A 27,513-nucleotide genomic window follows, 5' to 3' on the forward strand; every position below is an offset into this window, starting at 1 on the left:
TGATGGCTGCAAGACGGGATCTCACTGTAGCTCAAATTTATATTTCCCTAATGATTAGTGATGTTGAACATCCTTATGTGCTTATCAGCAATCTGCGTATCTTCTTTGGAGAAATGTTTACTTAAGCCCATATTCTTAAAGACTCAATTTATTTAAACTAAAAACAAAAATAGTTCACCATTTTTCCTATCCTGTATTCCTGCCTCTGGCAACCACCAATCTGTTCTATCTATCTATGAGTTTGTGTCTAATATAAAAAAAAAATTTTAATGTTTATTCATTTTTTTTTTAAATTTTTTTTCCACGTTTTTATTTATTTTTGGTAGAGAGAGAGACAGAGCATGAACGGGGGAGGGGTAGAGAGAGAGGGAGACACAGAATCGGAAACAGGCTCCAGGCTCCGAGCCATCAGCCCAGAGCCCGATGCGGGGCTCGAACTCACGGACCGCGAGATCGTGACCTGGCCGAAGTCGGACGCTTAACCGACTGCGCCACCCAGGCGCCCCTAATGTTTATTCATTTTTGAGAGACAGAGCACAAGCAGGGGAGAGGCAAACAGAGAAGGAGACACAGAATATGAAGGAGGCTCCAGGCTCTGAGCTGTCAGCATGGAGCTGGATGCAGGGCTTGAATTCATGAACCCTGAGATCATGACCTGTGGCGAAGTCAGACCCTTAACCGACTGAGCCACCCAGGTGCCCCATTGTGTCTAATACATATATTAGGTTTCATTTCATTATTTGTCTGACTTATTACACATACGACAAAACCCTCAAGGTCTATCCATATTATCATAAATGGCAAAATTTCATTATTTTCTATGACTGAATAGTATTCCATTGTATGTATACACCACAATTTATCCATTCCAAGACCTTTATCAATGAGATTATCATCTATGTTTTCTTCTAGGAGCTTTACCATTTCAGGTCTTACATTCAAGTCTTTTTTTTTTTTTTTAACACTTATTTTTTTGAGAGACAGAGACAGCGTGAGCGGGGGAGGGGTAGAAAGAGAGGAAGGCATAGAATCCAAAGCAGGCTCCAGGCTCTGAGCTGTCAGCACAGAGCCCGATGTGGGGCTGGAACTCACGACCCCGGGCTGGAATTCACGAGTGCGAGATCGTGACCCAAGCTGAAGTCAGACGCTTAACCAACTGAGTCACCTAGGCGCCCCACATTCAAGTCTTCGATACACTTTGACTTAATTTTTATCTACGGTGTGAGACAGTGATCCAATCCAGCTTCATTTTTTTGCATGTGGCTGTCCAATTTTCTCAATACCACTTAAATTAAGATACTGTCTTTTCCCCATTGTATATTATTCGCTATTGTAAATAATGCTGCAATAAACATGTATATTTCTTTTTGAGTTAGTGTTTTTATTTTCCTCAGATAAATACCCAGAGGTGGAATTACTAGATCATACAAGAGTTCTACCATAAATTTTCTGAGGAACCTCAATACTGTTTTCCATTGGCTGCACCAATTCACAGTCCCACCAATAGTGCATAAGGGTTCTGGTTTTTCCACATCCTTGCCAGTGCTTGTTATTTCCAGTCTTTTAGATAATAACCACTCTAACAGGTGTGAGACATCTCGATGTGTGTGAGGTTCTGATTTGCATTTCCCTAATAACTCATTTATCTGTTGGCAATTGTATGTCTTCTTCGGGGAAAACGTGTGTTCAGATCTTCTACCCATTTCTTAATCAGATTGTTCATTTTCGATATTGAATTGTAGGAGTTCTTTATATATTTTGGATATTAGTCCCTTACGAGATATGACTTGTCAATATTTTCTCCCATTCAGTAGGATGCCTTTTCATTTTGATATCCTTTGCTGTATAGATTTTTTTTTTATTTAAAAGAATCGTTTTTAACGTTTGCTTGTTTTTGAAGGAGAGAATGTGAGCGGGGAAAGGGCTGAGAGGGAGACACAGAATCTGAAGCAGGTTCCAGGCTCTGAGCTGTCAGCACAGAGCCTGACGCAGAGCTCGAACTCACAATCTGTGAGATCATGACCTGGGTGAAGTTGGTCGCCCAGTTGACTGAGCCACCCAGGCATTCCTGTACAGATTATTTAAAAAGATTTTTTTTAACGTTTATTTATTTTAGAGAGAGAGGAAGGGAAGGAGGGAGGGAGGGACAAAGAGGGGGAGTACAGGGGAACTGAAGCAGGGTGTGCTGACTGCAGACAGCCCGATGCAGGACTTGAACCCACGAACCATGAGATCATGACCTGAGCTGAAAGTTGGGATGCTTAACTGACTGAGCCACCCATGCGCCCTGCTGTGCACGTTTTTTGTTTGATATTCCTATCTGTTCATGTTTTGCCTTAGCTGCTTTTGCTTTTGGCATCAGACCTGTATCAAGGGGCTTGCCATCCATGCGTTCTCTTAGGTATTTTATGGTTTCATGCCTTACATTCATTCTTTAGTTCAACTGGAGTTAAGTTTTGCATATGATGTAAGATGGTGTTCTAGCTTCATTCTTTTACTGGTGGCTGTTTAATTTTCTCAAGACCATTTATTGAAGAGACTATCCTTTCCCCCTTGTACACTCTTAACTCCTTTATGATAAAATTAATTGCCTATGTCTGTATGGGTTTATTTCTGGGCTTTCTTTTCTGTACCATTAATCTATATGTCTGTTTTTATGCAAATATCATACTGTTTTAATTAATGTAGCTTCATACTATACTTTGAAATCGGGGAGCACGATGCCTCCAGCTCTGTTCTTTCTTAAGACTGCTTTGGCTATTCGAAGTCTTTTATGATTCCATACAAATTTTAGGATTGTTTGCTCTATTTCTCTGAAAAATGACATTATAATTTCGGTAGGGGTTACAGTGAATCTGTATATTATTTTGGGTAGTACATTTTAACAATATTCAGAAATCATATCTATGTCTTCAGCTTCTTTCTTTAATGTCTTGTAATTCTCCATATACTGACTGGTCTTTCACCTCTTTGATTAAATTTATTACTAGATATTTTACTTATTGTGATGCAACTGTAAATAGGATTGTTTTAATTTCTCTGATAGTTCATTACTAACATACAGAAATGCAACATATTTGCATGCACTGATTTTGTATTTTGCAACTTTACTAAATTAGAATATTGTAACAGTTTTCTGATGGGAGTCTTTAGGGTTTTCTATGTTCAATATCAAGTCATCTGCAAATGGTGACATTTACTTCTTGCTTTCTAATTTGGATGATTTTAATTTCTTTATCTTGCCTAACGGCTCTGGCTAGTACTTCCAACTACATTGAATAAAAATGGTGAGAGTAGGCATCTTTTCCTTGTTTGTGATCTTATAGGAAATGCTTTCAGCTTTTTGCTACTGAGTATAACATTAGCTGTGGGCTTGTCATATATGGCCTTTATTATGTTGAGGTATGCTCCCCCCTATACTGGCTTCATTGAGAATTATAAATGGATGTTGAATTTTGCCAAATGTTTTTTCCACATGTTGACCTGATACAATTTTTATCCTACATTTGGTTAAGGTGGTATATCACATTGACTAATTTGCAGATGTTGAACGAACCTTGCACTTCTGGAATAAGACCCACTTCATCAAGGTGTATGGTCCTTTTAATAATGTATTGCTGAACTGAGTATACTGATATTTGTTGAAGATTTTTGCATCTATGCCCACTAGAATATTAGCCTATAATTTTCTTGTGGCATTCTTGTCTGGTTTTGGTATCAGGGTAATGCTGCCTTCATAAAGTATGTTTTATGTTTCCCACCTCTTCTATGTTTTTTGAAAGAGTCTGAGAAGGATTGGTATTAGTTCTTCTTTCAAAGTCTGGTAGAATTCACTAGTGAAGCTGTCTGGTACTGGAGGGTTCGGAGGTTGTTGATTACTGATTCAACCATTTTAATAGCAATTGTTCTGTTTAGGTTTTCTATTTCATGATTCAGTCTTGGTAGGTTGTATGTTTCCCGAAACATATCCATTTCTTCTCAATTGCCCAATTTGCTAGCATATAATTGTTCATAGTAGTTTCTCATGATCCCTTCTATTTCTAACTTTTTTGTGTTCATCTCCTTGAATCCTCTTTTTCTAGGTGAATCTAGCTAAAGGTTTGTCAATGTTATCTTTTCAAAGACCTGACTCTTAGTTTCAATGATCTTTTCTATTGTTATTGTAGTCTCTATTTCATTTATTTCTGTACTAGTCTGTTATTTCCTTCCTTCTGCTAAATGGGTTTCGTTTGTTCTTCTTTTTTCTAGTTCCTTGAGGTATAAAGTTGTCTGAGACTTTTATTTCTTGGGGTGGGCATTTATCCATGATGTACTTCCCTTGTAGAGCTGCTTTTGTTTTCAGAACCAAGAGATTGGTGATTTGGGCAGGGGATGGGAATTGGGAAAAGAACTGCTTTTGTTGTATCCAATACATTTCATATGTTACACTTCTATTTCCATTTGCCACAAGGTATTTTTTTTTTCTTCTTTGACCCAGTGGTTGTTCAGTAGCATGTTGCTGAATCTTCATATAGCCCTACATTTTCCCATTTTCTTCACATAGTTAATTTCTAGTTTCATACCACTGTGGATAGGAAAAATGCTAGATTTCATTTCAGGCCTCTTAAATTTATTAAGACTTATTTTGTGGCCTAATATATGATCTGTCTTGGAAAATGTCCCATGTGTACTTGAGGACAGCGAATATTCTGTTGCTTTGGGATGTTAAGTCTAACGTATCGTTTAAGGTTGATGTCTCCTTATTGATTTTTCTGTCTAGATGATCTACCACACTCTTATTATGTTGCTGTCTACTTCTCCCTTTAGGTTTGTTAATATGTACTTTACATAATTAGATGCTTCTATATTGGGGGCATAATTTTTACAGATGTTTTATCCTTTTTTTTTGTTTCTGGACTGACCCCTTTGTCATCATGTAATGCCCTTCTTTACCTCTTATTACAGTCTTTGTTCTGAAGTCTACTTTGTCTGATTTATCTACTTCACTTGTGATTTTTGTAATCTGAATCTTCTCTCATTGCTTCTTAGTCCACTGAGCTAAAGGTTTGTCAATTTTGGTGACCTTTTCTAAGCATCACCTCTCTACTGCTTTTCTTTCTTTTTTTTTTTAAAAAAAAATTTTTTTTTTCAACGTTTATTTATTTTTGGGACAGAGAGAGACAGAGCATGAACGGGGCAGGGGCAGAGAGAGAGGGAGACACAGAATTGGAAACAGGCTCCAGGCTCTGAGCCATCAGCCCAGAGCCCGACGCGGGGCTCGAACTCACGGACCGCGAGATCGTGACCTGGCTGAAGTCGGACGCTTAACCGACTGCGCCACCCAGGCGCCCCTCTCTACTGCTTTTCTATCCTCTATTTCCTTTATCTCTTCTCTAAATTTTATTCTTTCCTTCCTTCTACAGCTTTGGGTTTAGTTTCTTTTTCTAGTTAATTTGCTATCTTATTTTTTAAATAAAGTATCTACAGCTATAAACCTGCCCCTTAGCCAACAGTTTTGCTATGTCCCATAAGTAGTGATTTTGTTCTCACTCATCTGTATTTTTAGATTTCCCTTGAGAAGCTTTCCTTTATCCATTGGTTGTCTGAGTGTGTGTTATTTAATTGCTACAAATTTGTGACACTTTTAGTGTTCTGCTACTGATTTCTAACTTTATCCACAAGGGTCAGAGAGGGTATTTTGTATGTTATCTTTTAAAATCTACTGGGACTTAATATGTGGCCTAACATGGTCTAACCCAGAAAATAACTCGTGTGCACTTAAGACGAACGTGTATGCTGATCCTGTTGTATTGTGTGTGTGTCCGTTAGCTCTAGGCGGTGTACTGTATTAAATCTTTCATTTCCTTATCTCCTGTCTCTTGTGTCCATTATTGTGGAGTACTGAAGTCTCCCACTACTAACGTGGAGCCACTTCTCCCTTCAATTCTCTATTTCCTTCCTATATTTTGCTAGCTATGTTATTATGTATATAAATATTTATAATTGTTACATCTTTTTGCTGTATTGAACCTTTTGTTAATGGGTAATGTCCTTATTTGTTGTTGTTGTTTTTTAATTTTTTAAAATGTTTGTTTGTTTTTGAAGGAGAGACAGAGCGTGAGCGGGGGATGGGTAGACAAAGAGGGAGACACAGAATCCAAAACTGGCTCCATCAGCAAAAAGCCCGACACAGGGCTTGAACTCACAAACTGAGCTCATGACCTGACCTGAAGTCAGCTGCTTAACCAACGGAGCCACCCCGGTGCCCCTGTTTGGTAAACTTTTTTCATTTAAAGTTTATTTTCTCTGATATTAGAATAGCCACCTCTGCTCCCTTTTGGTTACTATTTGCATGGAGTATCTTTCTTCCAACCTTTCACTTTCTTTTTTTTTTTTTAATGTTATTATTATTTTTTTTTTTGAGAAAGAGGGGAAGAGAGAGAGAGAGAGAGACTGTGGGCAGGCAGGTGCAGAGAGAGAGGGAGATACAGTATCCGAAGTAGGCTCCAGGCTCTGAGCTGTCAGCACAGAGTCTGACGTGGGGCTTAAACTTACAAACTGTGAGATCATGACTTGAGCCAAAGTTGGATGCTCAACCTGAGCCACGCAAGCACTCCATCCATCCTTTCACTTTCGATGTATTTGTGTCTGAGATCTAAAATTAGTCCCTTACAGAGAGCATACAACTGGATTAAGTATTTTGTTTAATCTGTTCTGCCAATCTGTCCTTTGATTGGAGAGTAATCAACTTACATTTGAAGCAATTACTGATAAGGAAGTACTAACTTCTGTCATTGTGTTGTTTTCCATGTCTTCTAGTTTTGTCCCTCATTTCCCACATTACTTTAGTTACTTTTTGTTGTGAAAGGCTTAATTTTTTTCTCATTTCCTTGTGTTTATATTCTATAACTGTTTTTTTTTGTTACTACAGAGATTACATTTACCATTCTAAAGTTATAACACTTGAATTTGAATTTATACCAGTGTAGAGGTGCATGGATGGCTCAGTCAGTAGAGCATGCAACACTTGATCAAAATCGAGTGGTAGTGAGTTCAAGGCTCATGTTGGGCATCGAGATTACTTAATTAAAAAAAAAAAAGTGTTTTTTAAATCTTGAATTTATACCAGGCAAACTACAATAATACAAAATCTCTTCTCCTTTATAGCACTATGCCCTGTTGGTTGTTATCACAAAATTATAACTTAATACACAGTGTTCAAATATGAAATGATAATTCTTCTAAATATATTGGTCTCTTAAGCAGAAAATATGTTTTGGAATTACAAACCAGTTAACAGTAATGACTTTTAGACCACTGTTTTTAGTAATGTATTCATGTACAAAACAAAAAGTGAAGTCACCATCCACCGTTACAATAATACTAGCTTTTATAGTTGCCCGTGTATTTACCTTTATGAGATCTTTATTTCTTCATACTGCATCAAGTTACTGTCTAGTGTCCTTTCATTCCACCTTGTGGGACTCCTGTGATCATTTCTTGCCAGCAGATCTATCAGAAACAAAGTTCCTCAGCTTCTGTTTATCTGGAAATGTCTCGATTTATTCCTCACTTTTAAGGAGGATTTTACCAGATATAGAATTCTTGATTGACAATTTTTTTTTTTTTTTACCACTTTGAATTCACTGGCCCACTGCCTTCTGGCTTCCAAGGTTTCTGATGAGAAATCTGCTAACTACCTTATTGAGGATCCCTTGATTATGAGGAGTCATTTCTATCTTCCTGCTTTCAAGATTCTTTGTCTTTGGCTTTTGTAAGTTTGATTATCCGGAGTCTCTGTGTAGGCCTCTTAGAGTTCATCCGACTTGGAGATCACCGAGCTTCTGGGATGTTTATATCCATGTTTTCCATCAAGTTTGGAAAGGTTTCAGCACTTACTAATTCAAATATTCTCTCTGCTCATTTCTCTCTCCTCCTTCTAGGACTTCCCACATGTGTATTGGTCTGCTTGATGATGTCCAACAGATCCTTTGAGCTCTGTTCACTTTTCTCCAATCTTTGTCCCTTCTGTTTCTCAGACTATAATTTCCATTTTCCTACCTTCAAATTCATCAATTCTTTTTTCAGCCAGCTCCAATCTGCATTTGCATTTGAATCCTTCTAGTGAGTTTTCCATTTTGTAATACAAGTTATTGTACTTTTCAGCTCCAGAATTTCCTTTTTGTTTTTAGGTTCTCTCTCCTTATTCCTAATTCCATTTTTGTTCACACGTTGTAGTCCCGAGTTTGTCCACATCTTCCTTTAGTTTTCTTTGTCTGGCAGATCTGCTGTCAGGTCTTTTTCAGAGACAGTTACTGTTATTTTATTTCCTTTGAATGAGCTACACTTTCCTGTTTTGCTGAATGCCCTGTGATTTTTTTTTGTTAAACACTGGACATTTGAATCTAATGATATGGCAATTCTGGAAATCAGATCCTCTCCCTTTCCCAAAGTTTGAGGCTTTTTTCGTCATTGTTTTTTTTTTTTTTTTTTTTTTTTTTTTTAAATTTTTTTTTCAACGTTTATTTATTTTTGGGACAGAGAGAGACAGAGCATGAACGGGGGAGGGGCAGAGAGAGAGGGAGACACAGAATCGGAAACAGGCTCCAGGCTCTGAGCCATCAGCCCAGAGCCTGACGTGGGGCTCGAACTCCCGGACCGCGAGATGGTGACCTGGCTGAAGTCGGACGTTTAACCGACTGCGCCACCCAGGCGCCCCTTCGTCATTGTTTTTATTTTGGCTGTGATAGGCTGTCTCTGGTCAAGCATCAGCCTGAAGTATAAACAAGCTCTTCTCAGGACTTTTCTGTACCTTTTCCTGGAATGTGCAGTCATTTTCCAATTTTCCTCATAAATGTAACTGTTTTTTAATGTCTGGCTCCAAAAATGGGAAGACGAGAAAACAGAAGGCAAGGAAAAAAGATGCTGGCCCTTAAAGTCCCCTGGAAGTCACTTAGAGGGGAGAGGGTGCCACAACAATGGCTGTCTGCCTCTTTATCTGCAGCACTGTGAGCAGAAGCAGCGATCCGTGATCAGAACACAGATCCATGATATTTAGAAGACAGGGTCCATTGTGCCCACTGTGGGTCACACAAGCTGTCTGCCAGTTGCTCCAAAAACATGTGTGCAGTTGCCTGCCAGGAGGCCGATGGGTAGGGGATAGGAATGGACTGAAATTAACCGCAATTTACCTTCCAAGCCTTCCCCTAGAGCTTGCAAGCCTTCCAAGGAACTGCAGAATTGTAAAATACAGTAGTTACATCAGACAGATTCTGCTGGTTCAGTTTTTGCCTAGGTGTGGAGAGATTCCTGGTGTTTCCTATTCCACCACCTTCCCAGAATCCACTCTTCTTTAGTTTTTGACCACTTGGTTTTGCCTCTCTGAACAACACAGCATAACTGTGCCTGGTTTTGAACCTATATAAATGAAATCACATGCCATATATTCTATTTCAACTGTTTTCTTTCACCTTATCTTTTTATCATTAATGCTTTCAAATGCAGTTGTAATTCTATCCATATTCATCACTATACAGTATTCCAATGTACAAGTTAACCATAATTTATTTCTCCGTTCTACTAACAAAGAACTGTTATTGGGACTGTTTCAAACTTTCAATGCTCTTGAACACTGTGCCACATGTAAGCATAATCTTCTCCACGCCATACATCCAGAAGTCAAAGTTTTAGGGGCGCCTGGGTGGCTCGGTCGGCTAAGCGTCTGACTTCGGCTCAGGTCATGATCTCACGGTCCGTGAGTTCAAGCCCCGCGTCGGGCTCTGTGCTGACAGCTCAGAGCCTGGAGCCTGTTTCCGATTCTGTGTCTCCCTCTCTCTCTGCCCCTCCCCTGTTCATGCTCTGTCTCTCTCTGTCTCAAAAATAAATAAACATTAAAAAAAAAAAAATTTTAGAAGCCAAAGTTTTAGGGTATGCGTATTTGAACTAATTTATTCTCCCACTATTGGAATATGAGATTTTTTTCCTTGCTTTACACTGATACTAACCACTGTGCTGTTAGATGTTTTTGCCAGGTCATCTAGTATAACTTGGTATCCCAATACCATCTGACAGGCATACCTTATTATTTAATGCTTCTCTGTACTATGTTTCACAGATACTGTGTTTGTTAGAAATTGAAGGTCCATGGCAACCCTGCATGCAGCAAGTCTACGGGCACCATTTTTCTAACACTTGCTAACTTCTGGTCTCTGTGTCACATTTTGATAATTCTTGCAATATTTCAAAGTTTTTCATTCATCACTGCATTTGCTCTGGTGATCTGTGATTAGTGATTTTTTTGATGTTACGATTACAATTGTTGGGGTGCCACAAACCAGGCCCTTAAAAGGTGGTGAGCTTAATCAATACATGTTGGGTATGTTCTGACTGCTCCATTGACCAGCCATTCCCCCATCTCTCTCCCTCTCCTCTCAGGCCTCCCTATTCCCTGAGGCACAACAATATTTCAATCAGGCCAATTAATAACCCTACAAGGGCCTCTAAGTGTTCACGTGAAAGGAAGAGTCACACAGTCTCTCACTTTAAATCACTCAAAAACTAGAAATGATGAAGCTTAGTAAGGAAGGCATGTTGAAAGCCCAAATGGGCAAAAAGCTAGGCCTCTTTGCATCAGTTAGCCAAGATGTGAGTGAAAAGGAAAAATTATGAAGGAAATTATTGCTGACATGGAGAAAGTTTTAGTGCTCTGGCTAGAAAATCAAACCAGCCACAACTTCCCTGACACCAAAGCCTTATCCGGAGCAAGGCCTTAACTCTCTTCAACTCTAGGGAGGCGAGAGGGGTGAGGAAGCTGCAGAGAGAAGTCTGAAGCCAGCCGAGGTTGGCTTAAGGGAGGAAGCCGTCTCTAGGACGTACCAGTGCAAGGTGGAGCAGCAAGAGCTGATGCAGCAGCTGTAACGAGTTACCAGAAGACCTAGGCAGGTTAATTCACAAAGGCGGCTACCCTGAACAACAGATCTTCAATGCGGACCAGACAGCCTTCCTGTGGAAGAAGACGCCACCTAGGACTTTTTAGCTAGAACCAACTCAATGCCTGGCTTCAAAGTCTCAAAGGACAGGCTAACTCTTGTTAGGGGCCAATGCAGCTGGTGACTTTAAGTTGAAACCAATGTTTATTTACCAGTCCCAAATTGCTAGGGCCCTTAAGAATGATGCTAAATCTACCCTTCCTGTGCTGGAACAGTAGAATAACAAAGCGTGGGTGACAGCACATCTGCTTACAACATGGCTTACTAAATATTTGAAGCCCACTGTTGAGACCTACTGCTCAGAAAACAAGATGCCATTCAAAACAGTACTGCTTACCGACAACGTACCTGGTCACCCAAGAGCTGCAATGGAGTCGTACAGCGAGATTAATACTGTTTTCGTGCCTGCTAACACAACACCCATTCTGCAGCCCGTGGATCAAGGAGTTAATTCTGACTTTAAGTCTTATTATTTAACAAACACATTGTATAAGGCTAGGGATTCCTCTACTGGGATCTGGGCAAAGTAAACTGAAAATCTTCTGGAAAGAATTCACCATTCTAGATGCCATTAAGAACATCTGTGATTCATGGGAAGGTGTGAAAATATCAACATGAACAGGAATTTGGAAGAAGTTGATTCCAACACTCATGGATGACTTCGAGGGGTTCAAGACTTCAGTGGAAGATGTACCTACAGATGTGATGGAAACAGCCTGAGAACTAGACTTAAAAGTGGAGTCTGAAGATGTGATGAATTACAGCAATCTCACGATAAAACCTGAACAGTGAGGGACTGCTTCTTACGGATGAGCAAAGAAAACGGTTTCTTGAGATGGAATCTATTCCTGGTAAACGTGCCGTGAAGACTGTTGAAATGACAACAAAGGATTTAGAATATCACGTTAACTCAGTTGATGAGGCAGCAGCAAGGTTTGAGAGGACTGACTCCAACTCTGAAAGAAGTTCTTCTGTGGGTAAAGCAGCATCGCATACTACAGAGAAATCGTTTGTGAAAAGAAGAGTCAATTGTAGCAAATGTTACTGTTGTCTTATTTTTAAGACCCTGCTACAGCCACCCCCTTGATCAGTCAGCAACCATCGACATGGAGGCCAGACGCTCCACCAGCAAAAACTTTATGACTCACTGAAAGCTCAAAGGACGGTTAGCATGTTTTAGCAATAAAGTATTTCTAATTAAGGTATGCACATTGTTTTTTCAGAAATACTGTATTGCCCACTTAATAGACTATAATACCGTGTAAACATAACTTTTATACACTCTGGGAAACCAACAAATTCATTTGACTTGCCATTTTGCAATATTTGCTTTATTGTGGTGGTCTGGAAGTAAACCCACAGTATCTCCAAGTACGCCTGTGCTAGGCATTTACCTGATTACTAGTGAGCCTGAAACCTTTTATTACGTTTATGTTTTGATGTCTTCATTTGGGAATCTTCTGCCCATTTTCTATCTAATTTTTTTTCTTAATGAGTTCTTTCTGTATTCTAAATCTAAGCCCTCTGTCAGTTATTCATGCTGCGAATATCTTTTCTACTCTGTGGTTTGCCTTTTTGTTTATTAATGATGATAAACCATTTGTTCTTCTTTCAATAAAGAGAAGCTGGGAATTTTTAAAGGAGTCAAATTTATCAATCTTTTATGTTATGTGGCTTGGTTAAAATATTTCCTTAGGTTGGGACATGAAGGAAGATGTGCACTTAAATTATCTTTTTTTAATTTTTTTAAATGTTTTTATTTATTTTTGAGACAGAGAAAGACAGAGCATGAGCAGGGCAGGGGCAGAGAGAGGGGGAGACACGGAATCCAAAGTGGGCTCCAGGCTCTGAGCTGTCAGCACAGAGCCCGACGCGGGGCTTGAACTCACGGACGGACTGTGAGATCATGACCTGAGCTGAAGTCGGACGCTCAACCGACTGAGCCCCCCAGGTGCCCCTTAAATTATCTTCTAAGGGTGAAGAAATGATCTATGGTCTGGGTGATTATCTTTCTCCTGCCAAACACCTGACTGTCCCAGCAGTGTGGGACACCCCGATGAGCGGCTTGCTTGACGATCCCGTGGTACAGCCACTCTGGAGGGGTATTTTACCAGGATGGCAGGTCCTAGACTCCAACTCTTATCTCTTCAGCCCTGAATTTGCCAAAAGTGCACTTTCACCTCTCAGATTCCTCTTCTTTTTTTTTTTTTTTCTATGCTATTTGTCTCTGTCTATAATCATATTCCTCTTCTTAACTGGCAAACACCCCAATCACCCCGGGACAGAAGCAGCGCTCTATCACTTCTCTATAGCACATCAGTTCACAAACAGTGAGGTCTCTTGACTACCTCTCCCTCAAAGGAAAGCACAGGATGCTGGAAGAACCCATCAAAGATGACTCTCTGCGGGTAAGGAGTGATAACTGGAAGGTAATGAATAATGGACAAAAAATGTCTAAGATCAAAACTGCAGGATGAGTGGTAGAGGGTATCTTGAGAGTAAGCAGGGATCGACAACATAGGCTGCTTGACTAGGGACAGTCCAGGAAACAGAAGAGAAAACTGGCTCTGAAAACATCCAAGATAAGTAAGGTGGTTCTACTGACCATTAAATCAAAATTAAAAGAAAAACTAATCATTACCTGCAATCTGTACTGAGCCATCTTCTCCAAGAAGAATATTTCCAGCTTTCACATCTCTTTAAGGAAAAAAAAAAATTAAAAAGTTACATATTAAAAAACACCTATTCTTTGGAGTCACATAATTTAAGCAACTGTTTACTGTATTCACACAACACTGGCAGTAAATTCTCTATTTTACATTAAAGGGTGTTAAGGCCAATAGTAAATGATTTTTAAAATTTTAGTCACTTGTACCAGAATCTAAATATTATAAAGAAAGCTACAATAACAAATAACTTTTTAGGATAAAATCTAGAAGACCCAACACGATTAAATACTTGTTTGGAATAACGGTGGCCAAAGAATGCAACCCTCACCTACTGTCACCTAATTCTACTTTTTGAAATATATTGATTAAAAGAAAATTTTTTTCAGTTCATTCATTTTGAGAGAGAGCGAACACGAGCAGGGTAGGGGCAGACAGAGAGCGGGGAGAGAGAATTCCAAGTCAGCGCAAGTCACTGTCAGTGCAGAGCCCGATGCAGGGCTCAAACTCACAAAACCTGACATAATGACCTGAGCCGAAACCAAGAGTTGGACACTTAACCACTGAGCCACCCAGGCACCCTAAAATATAATGATTTTTTTTCCACAACATAATACATGGTCAAAATTTTTATTTTTTTATGTTTTATTTTTTGAGAGAGCGAGTGCACAAGCAGGGTAGAGGGACAGAGAGAGAATCTCAAACAGGCTCCATGCTCAGCACAAGAGCTCGGTAAGGGGCTCGATCCCTAGGATCATGACCTGAGCTGAAATCAAGAGTCAAACATTTAACCGACTGAGCCATCTGAGGCACCTCTCAAAAACTGTAAATGGTATGTGGTTAAAAACAGGGACTATCCTACGCCTGAGACATAAAGATAGATATTAATCATTCAAACATCTTTATATTTTTAATCGGTAACTATTTGTAACTCAAATAGTACACATGCACACATTCTTATTATAAAAACCTAAATATCACCGAAGAGCCCAAAGTCCCTCTACCCACCATTCTCAAGTCTAGAACTTTCTTCACAGTTTTCAACTATTACCAGTCTAGTCAATACAATATGTCCCTGTGACCTACCTCGGCTTTTCTTCCAACATAAATGATACTACACTATCCATTCAAAGCTACAACTTGTTTTTCTCATACAACAATGTGTTAGCGATGTCTGGCAAAATTTAAAATCCTCAAATCCTGAGTTGTAGCAAATCCACTTCTTGATAACCCAGAGAAACCCCCACCCGTGTACAAACAAGGACGTCACTGCAGCATTGTTCGTAATAATAAACCAAAAATGATAACAACCTGGAAGGCCAACAATAGCAGAAAGGTTGAACTAATTTTGTTACGGCCATAAAATGGAATAAGGTCAGTCAACATGGTTTGACTTGAAATACCCTCTAACACATACTACTAAATGAACAAATCAAATGAGAGGACAGCGCATTTTGTAGGGCATCATTAATGTTATACACACACACACACACACACACACACACACACACTTTACATCTATTCCAAATGGAGAGTAATGAATGTTTCCTTCTGTGGAGAGGAATGGGTTTGGAATCAAGGCAAACAGTGTTGAATATCTTGTGGAAATGTGATCAGGTATTTATTTTGTAATTAAAAATAAATATACAGAGAGCCAGTCTTTGAGGCTAGACAAGAAAAAGCAAGGCTAGCTCATGGAGGAAGGCTTTGTCATGAAGAGGAACCAGCGAAAAGCACAACACTTCATCCTTTTCCTATTCCTGTCTTATCTCTTATCTTTAGATCATAACCATTCCTCAAAAAAAAAAAAAAAAAAAAAAAAATTCAAGGGGCGCCTGGGTGGCTGAGTTGGTTAAGCATCCGACTTCGGTTCAGTTCATGATCTCATGGTTCGTGGCTTCGAGCCCCGTGTCGGGCTCTGTGTGACAGCTCAGAGCCTGGAGCCTGCTTCGGATTCTGTGTCCCCCTTTCTCTCTACGCCTCCTCCACTCGTGCTGTCCCTCTCTCTCTCAAAAATAAACATTAAAAAAATTGTTTTTAATCAACAATTTCACAACTGTGTGTATCAGCTTCACCATACCACAACATGCAACACTTTTCCTGAATGCGTACTGACGCATGAGGCAATCACGCTGCTGAGTACTCTGCACTATTCATACATCCACGCAATTCACACGGCATTCTCCCAGAGCTGACTTAGACTCCAGCTCAGTCTACTCTACAAGCAATTTACACAGCCTTCTCCCAGAGCTGACCCAGAGTAGAGCCCAGCTAAGTCTACTCTATAAACATAAAGTCTCTGACTCCAGATACTATGAATAGGAGAAAACTGAAGACCTTCCCTTCCCTTGGTGACAAAAACCATCCAAGTCAACCACCAATTTTTAACTCCCTTTTCTGAGTTCATCTGGAATGACATCTAAAACTCAAAAAATGTATACTTTAGTCACTTCCTCCTCTGTATTTTTGCAGCAGGCTGTAACACAGCATTAGCCCAGACTACAGAAATGTGATCATAATCTTCGGGCTGCCTCTTTCAGCACGAGCTAAGATCTGGACCTGTACCTTAATAGATTTCTACATCACCTGCACTTACTTACTTACTAGCATTATGATTAGCAAACAGGAGACACCTCCCAGATATTTACCGAATATATTTAAATAACTAAGGAGACAATTTCCTTAAATACTCCTCTGGAGATAAGTGGAAGTATTAAATGAATGAATGAATAAATGAGTAAATAAATAAATCCAACTAAATACCAAAATAAAACTTGACTGTTTCCTTTTCACCGTCTCAAACCCCAATTTCCACCTCCTAACTCTGTTCCAAATGTTAGGGTTACAAAGTAATACACTGCAGTCAAACAAGACAACCTAACTATCCAACAACGGGAGACCAAATTGTGGTATATCTATGCAATGAAATACTATGAATAGCAATGAACATACGAATATGGAAACATCACCAAATATATCCTTAAGTGAAATAATACTATGTATGTATGTTTCCATTGTCTTCTTTTTTAAGAAAAAAAAAAAAGAGGGATATACATATGTTTATATTGGCATAAAATCTCTCTCAAAGGAGTCACAAGAAAATGGCAAGAAATGGTTCCATTTAGACCAGGATACCAGAGGTTCAGGGAAGGAGGAAGACTTTTGAAAAAAATACTTTATTTAAAAAAAAAAACAACTTTATTTTTTAGAACCATTTTAGATTTACAAAGAAATTGAGAAGACAGTGCAGAGGCATTCCCACATGCCTTACACTTAGTTTCCCCCATTGCTAACGTCTTACATCAGTCCGGTACTTTTAGCACATTTAACGAGACCAGTACTGATGCATGATTATTAAAGTCCACAACTTACTCAGATTTTTTAAAGTTTTTACCTAATGTCCCTTTTCGGTCCCGGGATCCCATTCAGGATTCCACATTAAATCAGTTATGTCTCCTTAGGTTCTGCTTGTCTATGACAGTTTCTTTGACTTTCCTTGTTTTTGATGACCTTGACAGCTTTGAGGAATAATGGTCAAGTATTTTGTAGGATGCCCCTCTAATGGAATCTGCCTCATGATCAGACTGGCGTTACGAATTTTTGGAAGGAAAACCACAGAAGTGAAGTGCCATTTTTATCATATGACATCAAGGTACATAGTATCAATATGATTCAGTACAGGACTTTTTTTTTTTTTTTTAATCATATACCATTTTGTGCTTTTTTGAATATTTAAGACACATACATGTGTTACCTATTCAAATAATGTTTTATACAAGTTTTTGTTTTTTGGGAAGTGAAGAGACAATAATCTATTTTCAGTAGAGCCTGCACTTAGGGTGACTCCTTTTCCCGATCAGCTCCTCAGATAATCAGTTTCATGCTTCCCATTTGAAACCAAAGTGCAGTGTGCAGAACAGCTTCCAGGAGTAAAAGCAGGAGAAAATCATGAGGCCAAATGGCTCACTGGACAATCAAACATACCAGTCTGTCCTCATGGGCAACAGGGCAACTGACCTTCCAAGAAAAAGATTTGTAACTAAATACCTGGAAATCCATAAAGGCCTTAAGAAAACAACCTTTCTTACTCTGCCACAAAATCCAAGCAACCCAGCAGCCCCAGCAGTTAAACCCACCATCCATTCTTAAATAAAAAACAACAGTGAGTTTTGTTTTTCACAGCTTAAGGCCATTTCTCACATGTCACTATTGCACCAAAGTGACAAATTCCTTGTAAAATTAGAAGGAATGTCATATTTTTCATAAGGAGCCCCTTTTAAAAAAAAATGTTAAAAAAATAAAGGGAATATCATAGAGAGAAATAAGAAAGAACAGTGAGTATTTTCACAGGTTAATGCCATTTCTCACATGTCACTACTGTACCAAAGTGACAAATTCCTTGTAAAATTAAAAGGAATATCATAGACATGCTTGACTCTTTCATTAGCAGACAGCAAAAGTTACTGCCCGAAACATGTTTATGACTCATCAACAGGCATAGTTTGTGGAAAACTCAAAAAAGGTCAAGAGAAGCAAAGAATCAAAATGAAAGCTGGAAAATACACTACATTTTAAGCATCTTTTTTTTTTAATGTTTATTTTTCAGAGAGAGAGACAGACAGACAGACAGACAGAGTGTGAGCGGGGGAGGGGCAAAGAGAGAGAGGGAGACACAGAATCCGAAGCAGGCTCCAGGCTCCGAGCTGTCAGCAGGGAGCCCGACGAGGGGCTCTCGAACTCAGGAACCATGAGATCATGACCTGAGGCGAAGTCAGACACTTAACCGACTAAGCCACCCAGGCGCCCTAAGCATCTTAAACTGACTAGCCAACATTTCTGCTGGGGCAAACCTCTTTAACGGGGAAAATATTGGAGCAGGTAGATACAGAGAGAAAAGTTTAAATCTAATTTAGAGACCTGTTCACCCTAGTTAAAACCTCTAAACACAGTGAAGATGGAGGAAAATTATTTGACCCGATCCACCAGTCTAAACCACAAATGTACCCAAAATAAAGATGAGAAGCGGCAAAAACTACTACATAGGTTCAGCTGTCCCCCAGGAAGGCCGCCTTCTCTCAAGCCTGCTGAAATCTCACAGTAGCTCACAGCTCAGAGTGGTTGCTGCTCAAGTTTAAGCAGTGGTTCTCAGTCTTCGCTGCACATCACAATCACCTGGGGAGCTTTTAAAGGTCCCAATGCTGGGGCACCTGTGTGGCTCAGTCGGTTAAGTGTGGACTTCGGCTCAGGTCATGATCTTGTGGTTCATGAGTTTGAGCCCCGAGTCAGGATGTCAGGATCTGTGCTGAGAGCTCAGAGCCGGGAGCCGGCTTTGCGGATTCTGTGTCTCCCTCTCTCTCTGCCTCTCCCCTACTCGTTCTCTCTCTCTCTGTCTCAAAAATAAATAAAACATTAAAAAATATTTTTTTTAACTCCCAATGCCAATGCCTCATCTCAGACCAACCGAATGGACTTCTTGCAATGGATCCAGGAATCAGTACTTATTAAAGTTTCCCAGGTGATTCCAGTATGTAGCCAAGGTCGAGAATCTCTGTTTCAAAGTGTGAAGATAAAGAATCCATTCCAGCAACATGGCAAAATATGTATGGCAAACAGTCTTTCGTCACTACTGCCCGGGCCTTTGCTGCAAAACCCACCATTCCCCTGCTACACAAACAAAGAAATGCTGGATACATTAGGAAGGGAAATTGTCACACTGCTGAACATGAACTAAAATGAAATCCTCAAGTTTCAGAAATGAAAGGAACACTTAAGAGCCAGAGCAGTAAGCCTTGAGAGAGAGAAGGCAAGCTGCCCCAAATGGCTGGGAATCTCGGATTTTAAAATGGTCCTGGACCGGTTTCAGGTTGAGAGTACAACTGAGACCCTTGCATAAAACCAGGAGCCTGGAAAGAATGAGCCACAGTGAAAGATACCCTTAACAAAAGTAAACTAGCATAGCTATATTAAAATAAGATGTAATTGTCTTTAATACAAAAGCATTTCTAGGAATAAAGAGGGTCATTATATTATTTTTTTAAAAAGGAATAATTCACCAGAAAGATAACAATCCTGAAAGGGTCACTGGATTCCAGGGCTCCTTCTCACGAACCTCTGGTTTCCATTGTTCTGACAGGAAGTCAGCTCTCAGTCATACTGAAGCTCTCTGTCTTAGCTTGTTCTGTTCAAGCTGCTACAACAAAAATACCACAGCCTGGGTAACTTAACCAACGTTTATTTCTCACAGTTCTGGGGGCTGGGAAGTCCAAGATCAAGGCAGTGTCTGGTGAGGGTCCTCTTCCTCCTGGTTCATAGGTGTAGGAGTGCTGACAACACTGACTCCATCTTTGGCCCTCCATTTTGTCCACGCCCGCACAATGGCCTCCCTCGGGGCCACGTGTTCCAGTCCCCATGGAGGTTAATGCATGCCCTGACCAGATGCAGGAAGGCTCGTGCTGACCTTCCCTAAAGTGACACACACAGAGGTGCCACTTTAGATATCTACCCCTTGACATCACCCCCATGCCCCTCACGGTATAAAAACTGGGGGTGAAGATGTGGACTGGGAGGTGAATGGAGGCAGACAATAGCGGCCACAGCTGCTTGGATCGTCAAGTTCATGCAATCCCCCTGTCAGGAAGTTACCCCCAGTAAAACTCTGTAAATGGTACGGAGTGACTTTCGACGTTTTTCATTCTCAAAGTGACTTCTCGGTGTGGAGGTGACATTACTGACCCGCCTCCACCTTTTAACCACAGGTGACCATCTTTTCACTTTGTCTTCACGTGGCAAAAGGAGCCAGGGAGTTCTCTGGGGTCTCTTTTGTAAGGACAATAATCCCTTTCATGAGGGCACCACCCTTATGACTTAATCACATTCCCAAGGCCCCACCTCCAAACACCACCACAATGGTGATCAGTTTCAACACATGGATCCTTGAAGAATCGGAAACGTTCATCCTACAGCACTACGCCCCCTACGTGATGGGCTGTTTTCCTCTTGCTGCTGCCAAGATACTCTGTGCTTGCATTTCAACGGTGTAATTATAACGTGTCTGCTTATAGATTTCTTTGTATTTGTCTTCACCATGGTTCACGGTTTGGAAGTTGGGGGCCATTATTTCTCCCAGTATTTTTTTCTGTCTCTTTTACTCATTTAGCTAAATGAGAGCTGATATATATGTATATACTCAGAGTAGATGTTACGGTCATACAAAACGAGCAGAGACTGAATTGGTGCCTGAACTTGATGTGAATCTCTTCGTTGCTTTCTAAAAGAGACAGTGACCTTAGTGTGTATGTCAGTGTGTATTTTGGGTTAATTTCCTATTAATTAGATAAAGTCTGTATACGTAAAGTTTTAGGAAAAAGGATATACTGTGCTCTGAAGTGAAGACTTTGACTTTTAAAATAGGCACTGGATATATTAAATAAAAAGAGATAGCACATAGTATATATTTAAAGCAAATAACCTCAGTGGCAGAACTAAATTCTACTGAGTTAGTGACTAAAAAACACTAACTGACATTGAACCACTGTGTACCCAGCTTCATAGATTAGTGCGCTCTTTCTTTCCCAGCAGGTTGTGGGAGCCCACTGGCCTAAATTCAAGTCCCAGCTATGTCACTAGGTGGGGGACTTTTAGCTAACTACTCACCTCTCTGCCTCGGTTTCCTCCTCAGTAAAATGGGGATGGAATTAACTACCTCGTAAAGCAACCGTGACTGTAAAGATTCAATGAGATAATTAATGCAGATGACGCACTTAGGATACCATACAGCACACGAGCTTCAGTGAATGCACAGTATTGCTATCTACGCCCGAGGTCAACAAACACTTTCTTAAAGGCCCAGGGAGTACACGTTTTAGGCTCTGTGGGCCAGATGTTCTCTGTCACCACTACTTTGTTTTCATAGTGCTAAAGCAGCCACGGACAACCAATAAATGAATGGGCGTGGCTGTCCTGCTGTTGCTTTTACAAAAAACAGGCGTCAGGCTGTGTTTGTCAATCCCTGATGGTCTACATGGTGATAGAAGATGGGCTTTTTCCTCTCAGAGAACAGTCTATCCATAAGTGACATCAGTCCAGTAAGGTGACTCCGTAGAATCAGGGAGTCAGGCTCCTTCTATGTTATTGCTTTATCTTCCCCCTAAGTTCTTGCTACATAGCTCAGGATGGCTTACCACCACATCCACACTTCAGGGGAAGGAAGGAAAGGGGAAACAGAGGTTATGCCACTTTCTGTTAGCAGTGGTTCTCAGGACATTTGGCAATGTCTGGAGACATCCTGGGTTGTCACACTGGGTGTGGGGGATGAGGGGGGTGCTGCTGGCATGTAATGGGTAGGAGTCAGGAATGTTGCTTAATATGTCCTACAACACAGAGTTCAGCCCCTGCAACAATGCACTATCCAACCCACATGCCAATAGGGCCGGGGCGGTGGCGGGGTGGGGGGGGGGGGGGGGTGGGGGGGTGGCGGTGAGAAAACCTGCTAAGGGAACAACTTTGAAGTAGTATACATTTTTGTTCTCACCACAGTGGCTAGAAATTCATTCACAGGTGTATCTGACCTGCATGATAGCCTATGAAGTGTTGCCTTTCTTCTGGATGGTCATACGCCCAGTAAAAATGTTACCTTTTATGCTTTTTTTCTTTGAAAAGAAGAGGAGACCCACTGGGGGCCAAGTAGCAGTTTCTGGCATTTTTTTCCCCCCTAGAAGACTGATGAACATGAAATCGGAACTGAGGTATTAACTGAATTCTGTTCATCGAGAGCATTAAGGTATATATTCATAGGGTTACCGCTATCCAGCGGTTAGGAATCCTGTTTTTCAGGCCACCTTTTCCTCTTGCCAGTGCAGGAAATACAGTCCCAAAGCTTTACTCTTTGGTCATGCCCTTTTCAGTCATCTGTTAACCCATTATTGTAACTAGGAACAAAATGACAGGATACAATTTTAAACGAAAAACCCTACTGTCTTAAGAATATACCTTCAATGCTTCCAAGATGTCTGGTTTATATATTATTCCTTTCAGTCAACTGTTCTTCATAACCATAAAAAGAGTTCATTTTTCTTTATAAGACTTAAGCTGGTTGGAAAATTTAGACAGCTAGAAAGCATTATTCATTTTTATGTAGAGTAGGATACTTTTATAAATGGCTGATTGCATTGGTAGATGTTTAAAAAAAAATTTTTTTTACATGTATTTATTTTTGAGAGACAGAGCGTGAGCAGGGGAGATGCAGAGAGAGGGGGAGACCCAGAATCCGAAGCAGGCTCCAGGCTCCAAGCGGTCAGCACAGAGCCTGACGCGGGACTCTAACTCACAAACTGTGAGATCATGACCTCAGCCTAAGTCGGATGCTTAACTGACTGACCCACCCAGGCGCCCCTATATAGGTTAATTTTTTTTAAATGGTGCTATTATCAGAATAACTTAATTAAAGGTCTGTATGTGTGTCCATGTGGGGGTGAGGAGATTACTTGCTTTTTTCCCTCCCTATTCTGATTCATTCCTTAAAGCCTCAGTTTTAGAACTTGATAGTTGTCTGACCTTTGATCAGTTACTTTTCTGGGCCTTTGTTTATCTATTTGCTGAGAGATTAGGGTTAAGTAGGCGAGCTTTAAAAAATTGAGGTATGGGGCACTTGGATGGCTCAGTAGGCTGAGCGTCCAACTTCACTTCAGGTCATGATCTCGCAGGTCGTGGGTTCGAGGCCTGCATCGGGCTCACTGTCAGTCTGTCAGTGCAGGTACCACTTCGGATCCTCTGTCCCCCTCTCTGTCCCCCTCCCCCGCTAGTGCTCTCCCAAAAGCAAATAAATATATTTAAAAAAATTTTAATAAAAGTTGAGATATCACTGACGAATAAAATTGTAAGATATTTAAAGTGTACAATGTGCTCGTTTGATGTATGGACACACACTGGGAAAGGCTTCTTCCCACCAAGATAATTAACATACCTGTTACCTTATATGTTTACTTTTTGTTTTTTTTTTTTTTTTTTTTTTTTTGGTGAGAACACTTAAATTCTACTCTCTTAGCAAAACTTACTCATAACTGAGTTTGTATTCTTTTACCAATCTCTCCCTATTTCCCCTATCCCACCCGCACTCCCCACCCCAGCAGCCACTTTTCCACTCTCCGTTTCTAGTTCAACTTTTCTTTTCTTTAGCTTCTACATACAAGTGATACCAGGCAGTTATTTGTCTTTCTCTTTCTGGCCTAATTCACTTAGCATAGTGCCTTCCAGGTTCATCCATATTGTTGCAAACCACAGCGTTTCCTGCTTTCTTTTTTTTTAATGGCTAAATAATAATCCACTGTACATATACCACATCTTTATCCATTCATCCACTGATGGACACTTAGGTTATTTCCACAGCTTGGCTCTGAGATGATGACTTCACTTTCTTTGACTATATACCCAGCACTGGAATTACAGGATCATATGGTAATTCTATTTTTAATTTTTTTGAGGAACCTCCATACTGTTTCCCATGGTGGCTGTATCAGTTTATGTTGCCACCATCAGTGTACAAAAAGGTTCCCTTTTCTCTACATCCTCATCCAGGATCTGTTATCTCCTGTCTTTTTGAAAACAGATATCCTAACAGATATGCGATGATATCTTACTGTGGTTTTGACTGTATTTCCCTGAGGATTAGGGAAATAGATCGTTTTTGGGAAAATGTCTATTTGGAGCCTTTGCCCATTTGAAATTAGGTTATTTGGGAGTTTCTGTCTCTGAGTTGTACAAATTCCTTGTATATTTTGGATATTAACCCCTTATCAGAACACGTGGATTGCACATATTTTCTCCCGTTCCATGGGTTGCCTTTTTATTTTGTTGATGGTTTCCTTTGCTGTGAAGAAGCTTTTGAGTTTGGTATAATCCCACTTGTTTAATTTTTCTTTTCCTGCCTTTGCTATTGGTGTCACATCCAAAAAAAAATCTGTATTTCATGTATTCCCATTCTGATCTTTTAAAATTTACTTCCTTCTGCTAACTTTGGGTTTAGTTTGTTCTTAACTTTCTTTTCTAGTTCCTTAAAGGGAGGTGATTTTTAAGATTACAATCTTGTGTCTCCCGCCTTTTTTCTGCCTTTATTTTAATCGAGCATTTTACATGATCCCATTTTTCTCTCCTCTCTTAGCATATCAATTCTTTTTTCATTTTTTAGTGGCTGCCCTAGAGTTTGCTATAAACATTTACAACGAACCCAAGTCCATTTTTTAAAGAGCACTATACGACTTCTCTGAGTTTTCTTTTAGTCTCACATATCCTGGACCGGGCACTAGAAAGTCTCTCAACCCAGAACTATGAACAGGCATACACGACAAACAAACGAACAAAACAAAAATTTTAAAAATCCTCCACGCCTGCTCTCTGGGGCCAAAGGAGCAGACAAGGGGCAGCCTAGCACAGACCTAGCAAAGGACCCACAGCTGGAGTCACAGGCTGGCCCACTGTGCCGGAACCAGAGGTTTTAAGCGAAGACCAAATGGGAAACCCCATCCTCTGCCCCACACCCACGGCAGCAGGTAGGCCCATACTGCCCACCCCAGTAGCACCAACAGCCCAGCCAGCATCTCTTGGCCCAGTAGCCGGCTGTAGAGAGCAACCTGGGCCCAGCACTTCCTGGCACTTCACACAGCGGCAAAGGACAACCCAGACCCAGTGTCTTCCAACTCTCTACCCAGCAGCAAAAGGTGGCCCAGGGAAATGCCTTCATCCCCACAGGCAATACTAACAGAGAACGAATGGGAGCCCCACTGGCACCACGTGGCGTGGGCCACAGGATGGGCCCCCAAAAGTGCTCACAGACCCACAGGGACGGCATCCATCTTCCACCTTCCACCTAGCAGCATCAGGCCTGGGGCATTCTACTCTGCTCTCAATGGTGGCATCAGCAGGATTGAGCAGAGAGCCCCAGCAGTGCCGGGTGAACAAAGCAAACCAGAACAGCACTGTAATGGCTCTAAAAATCAAACTGTCATTGGAACTACAGCCCACAAAAGTAGACTAGGTCTTATGTTCTAAACCTCAACAGGGCAAACACCTGCTAAGATATATATTTAAATGGGATCAAGAGTCTCCTAACATGATATGCAAGATATCCAGGGTACAATTTAAAAATCACTCATCATACCAAGGACCAGGAAGAACTTCAATAAGAGAAGACAACTGACATCAACACCGAGACGAATCAGATCTTGGAATTAATTATATGCCAAGAATTGTAAAGCAGCCATTATAAAAATGCTTCCACATGCAATTTGGGACTATCAAAACAAAGGAAAAACAGAAAATCTCAGCAAAGAAACAAAAGTGATAAAAAGAAAAAGAATCAGATTATCTAAAAGACTATAATAACTGAAATACTCAATGGGTTCTATAGTAGAATGCAGAGGACAGAATCAGAACTTGAGAACACATCAATAGAATCCACTCAGTCTTAACAGAGGAAACAAATACGATGACCAAACCTGAACTGAGCCTCAGGGCTTCTAGTACAATAACAAAACAGCTACCTTTTGTATTATCAGAGTCCCAGAAAAAGAGGCGGAAAAAAAAAAATGGATTAAAACACTACCCAAAGGTATGACTGCTGAAAACTTCCCAGACTTGGTGAAAGACAACATCCTACAGATTCAAGGAGTTTGGGAACCCCAAACAGAATATACCTAAAGAAGTTCACACCAAGACGTCATAATTAAACTTCAGAAAACCAAAGAAAAAAATCTTGAAAGCAGCCAGACAAAAACAACGTCATAGAACACTAATTCAAATGACAGACTTCTGATCTGAAACCACGGAGGCCAGAATTAAGTGGTAGAGCACCTTTTTCAATTGCTGGAGGAAAAGCACAGTCAACAGCAAATTCTTTTTTTTTTTTTTTCAACATTTATTTACTTTTGAGACAGAGAGAGAGAGACAGAGCATGAACGGGGGAGGGGCAGAGAGAGGGAGACACAGAATCGGAAACAGGCTCCAGGCTCTGAGCCATCAGCCCAGAGCCCGACGCGAACAGCAAATTCTTATATCCAGTGAAATTATCCTTGAGAATGACCACCCCCGCCCCACCGTGCCAAAAAAAAGTCTGATATGAAGGAAAACCAAATCCAGGGATTAAACAGATTTGAGTAACACAGTAAACCATCATCATTTGGATTCTTCTTATCTGTACCCAGGGAATGAATAGAGATGGCCAGGAATACTTGGACCATAAAATGATACATAGCTTTTTACATTTAAAAAAAAAAAAAAAGCTTTAAGAAGTTATTTTACAAAGAGCTTTTAATAATTTGAGAAAACACTCAAGACAAAATATTAAAAAAACACAGTAAGAAGCAACAGACAAAACTAGAAATATAATTTTAAGTATCTTGTGAGCACATAAAAGAAACTAGAAAGAAATATTACAAAACATGATCAGTGATTACAATGATTGCCTCCCGACAGGAAATTATGAATTTTTCCTGTTTTTGTATTTCCCGATTTAACTAAAATCTTTACGTTTTCAATCCTTGCTAGCTGTGTAATTAAAACCCGAACCACAATGTGCTGGCTGAAACTCGCGATTCCAAGAGCCATGACAACATTCAGAGGTTATGAATTCTGCAGAAGAATGGGGAATGGCCTCAACAAAATGAGACGGCACGACTGTCACTGCACCTTCCCCAAGAGAAGAGTGTTGTCGTTTACATACCTGTGAATCTGTCCGTTTTTATGCAGGTATTCCAACCCTTCCAGCACTTCTCTAAGTATTGTAGCAATGGTAGCTTCGTCTAGGACTCCACTTTTGTGCTCCCCCTTTGCCACAATGTGCTTAATAATATCGAGAACAGAACCTAAAAACCGAAGACAAAATTTGCCAT

General features: G+C 40.3%; 1 protein-coding gene across 1 annotated transcript in view; it reads right to left on the minus strand.

Moving 5' to 3' along the window:
* Positions 1-27,513, minus strand: part of OXSR1 (oxidative stress responsive kinase 1) — a 105,035-nt gene that overhangs the window by 35,596 nt on the left and 41,926 nt on the right. Inside the window, 2 exon segments of the mRNA XM_043595740.1 lie at positions 13,609-13,664; positions 27,345-27,486. Of these exon segments, the coding sequence (XP_043451675.1) occupies positions 13,609-13,664; positions 27,345-27,486 (198 nt within the window).

The sequence above is a fragment of the Prionailurus bengalensis genome, chromosome C2, assembly GCF_016509475.1.
Source record: "Prionailurus bengalensis isolate Pbe53 chromosome C2, Fcat_Pben_1.1_paternal_pri, whole genome shotgun sequence".
In the NCBI taxonomy this organism is placed as follows: domain Eukaryota; kingdom Metazoa; phylum Chordata; class Mammalia; order Carnivora; family Felidae; genus Prionailurus; species Prionailurus bengalensis.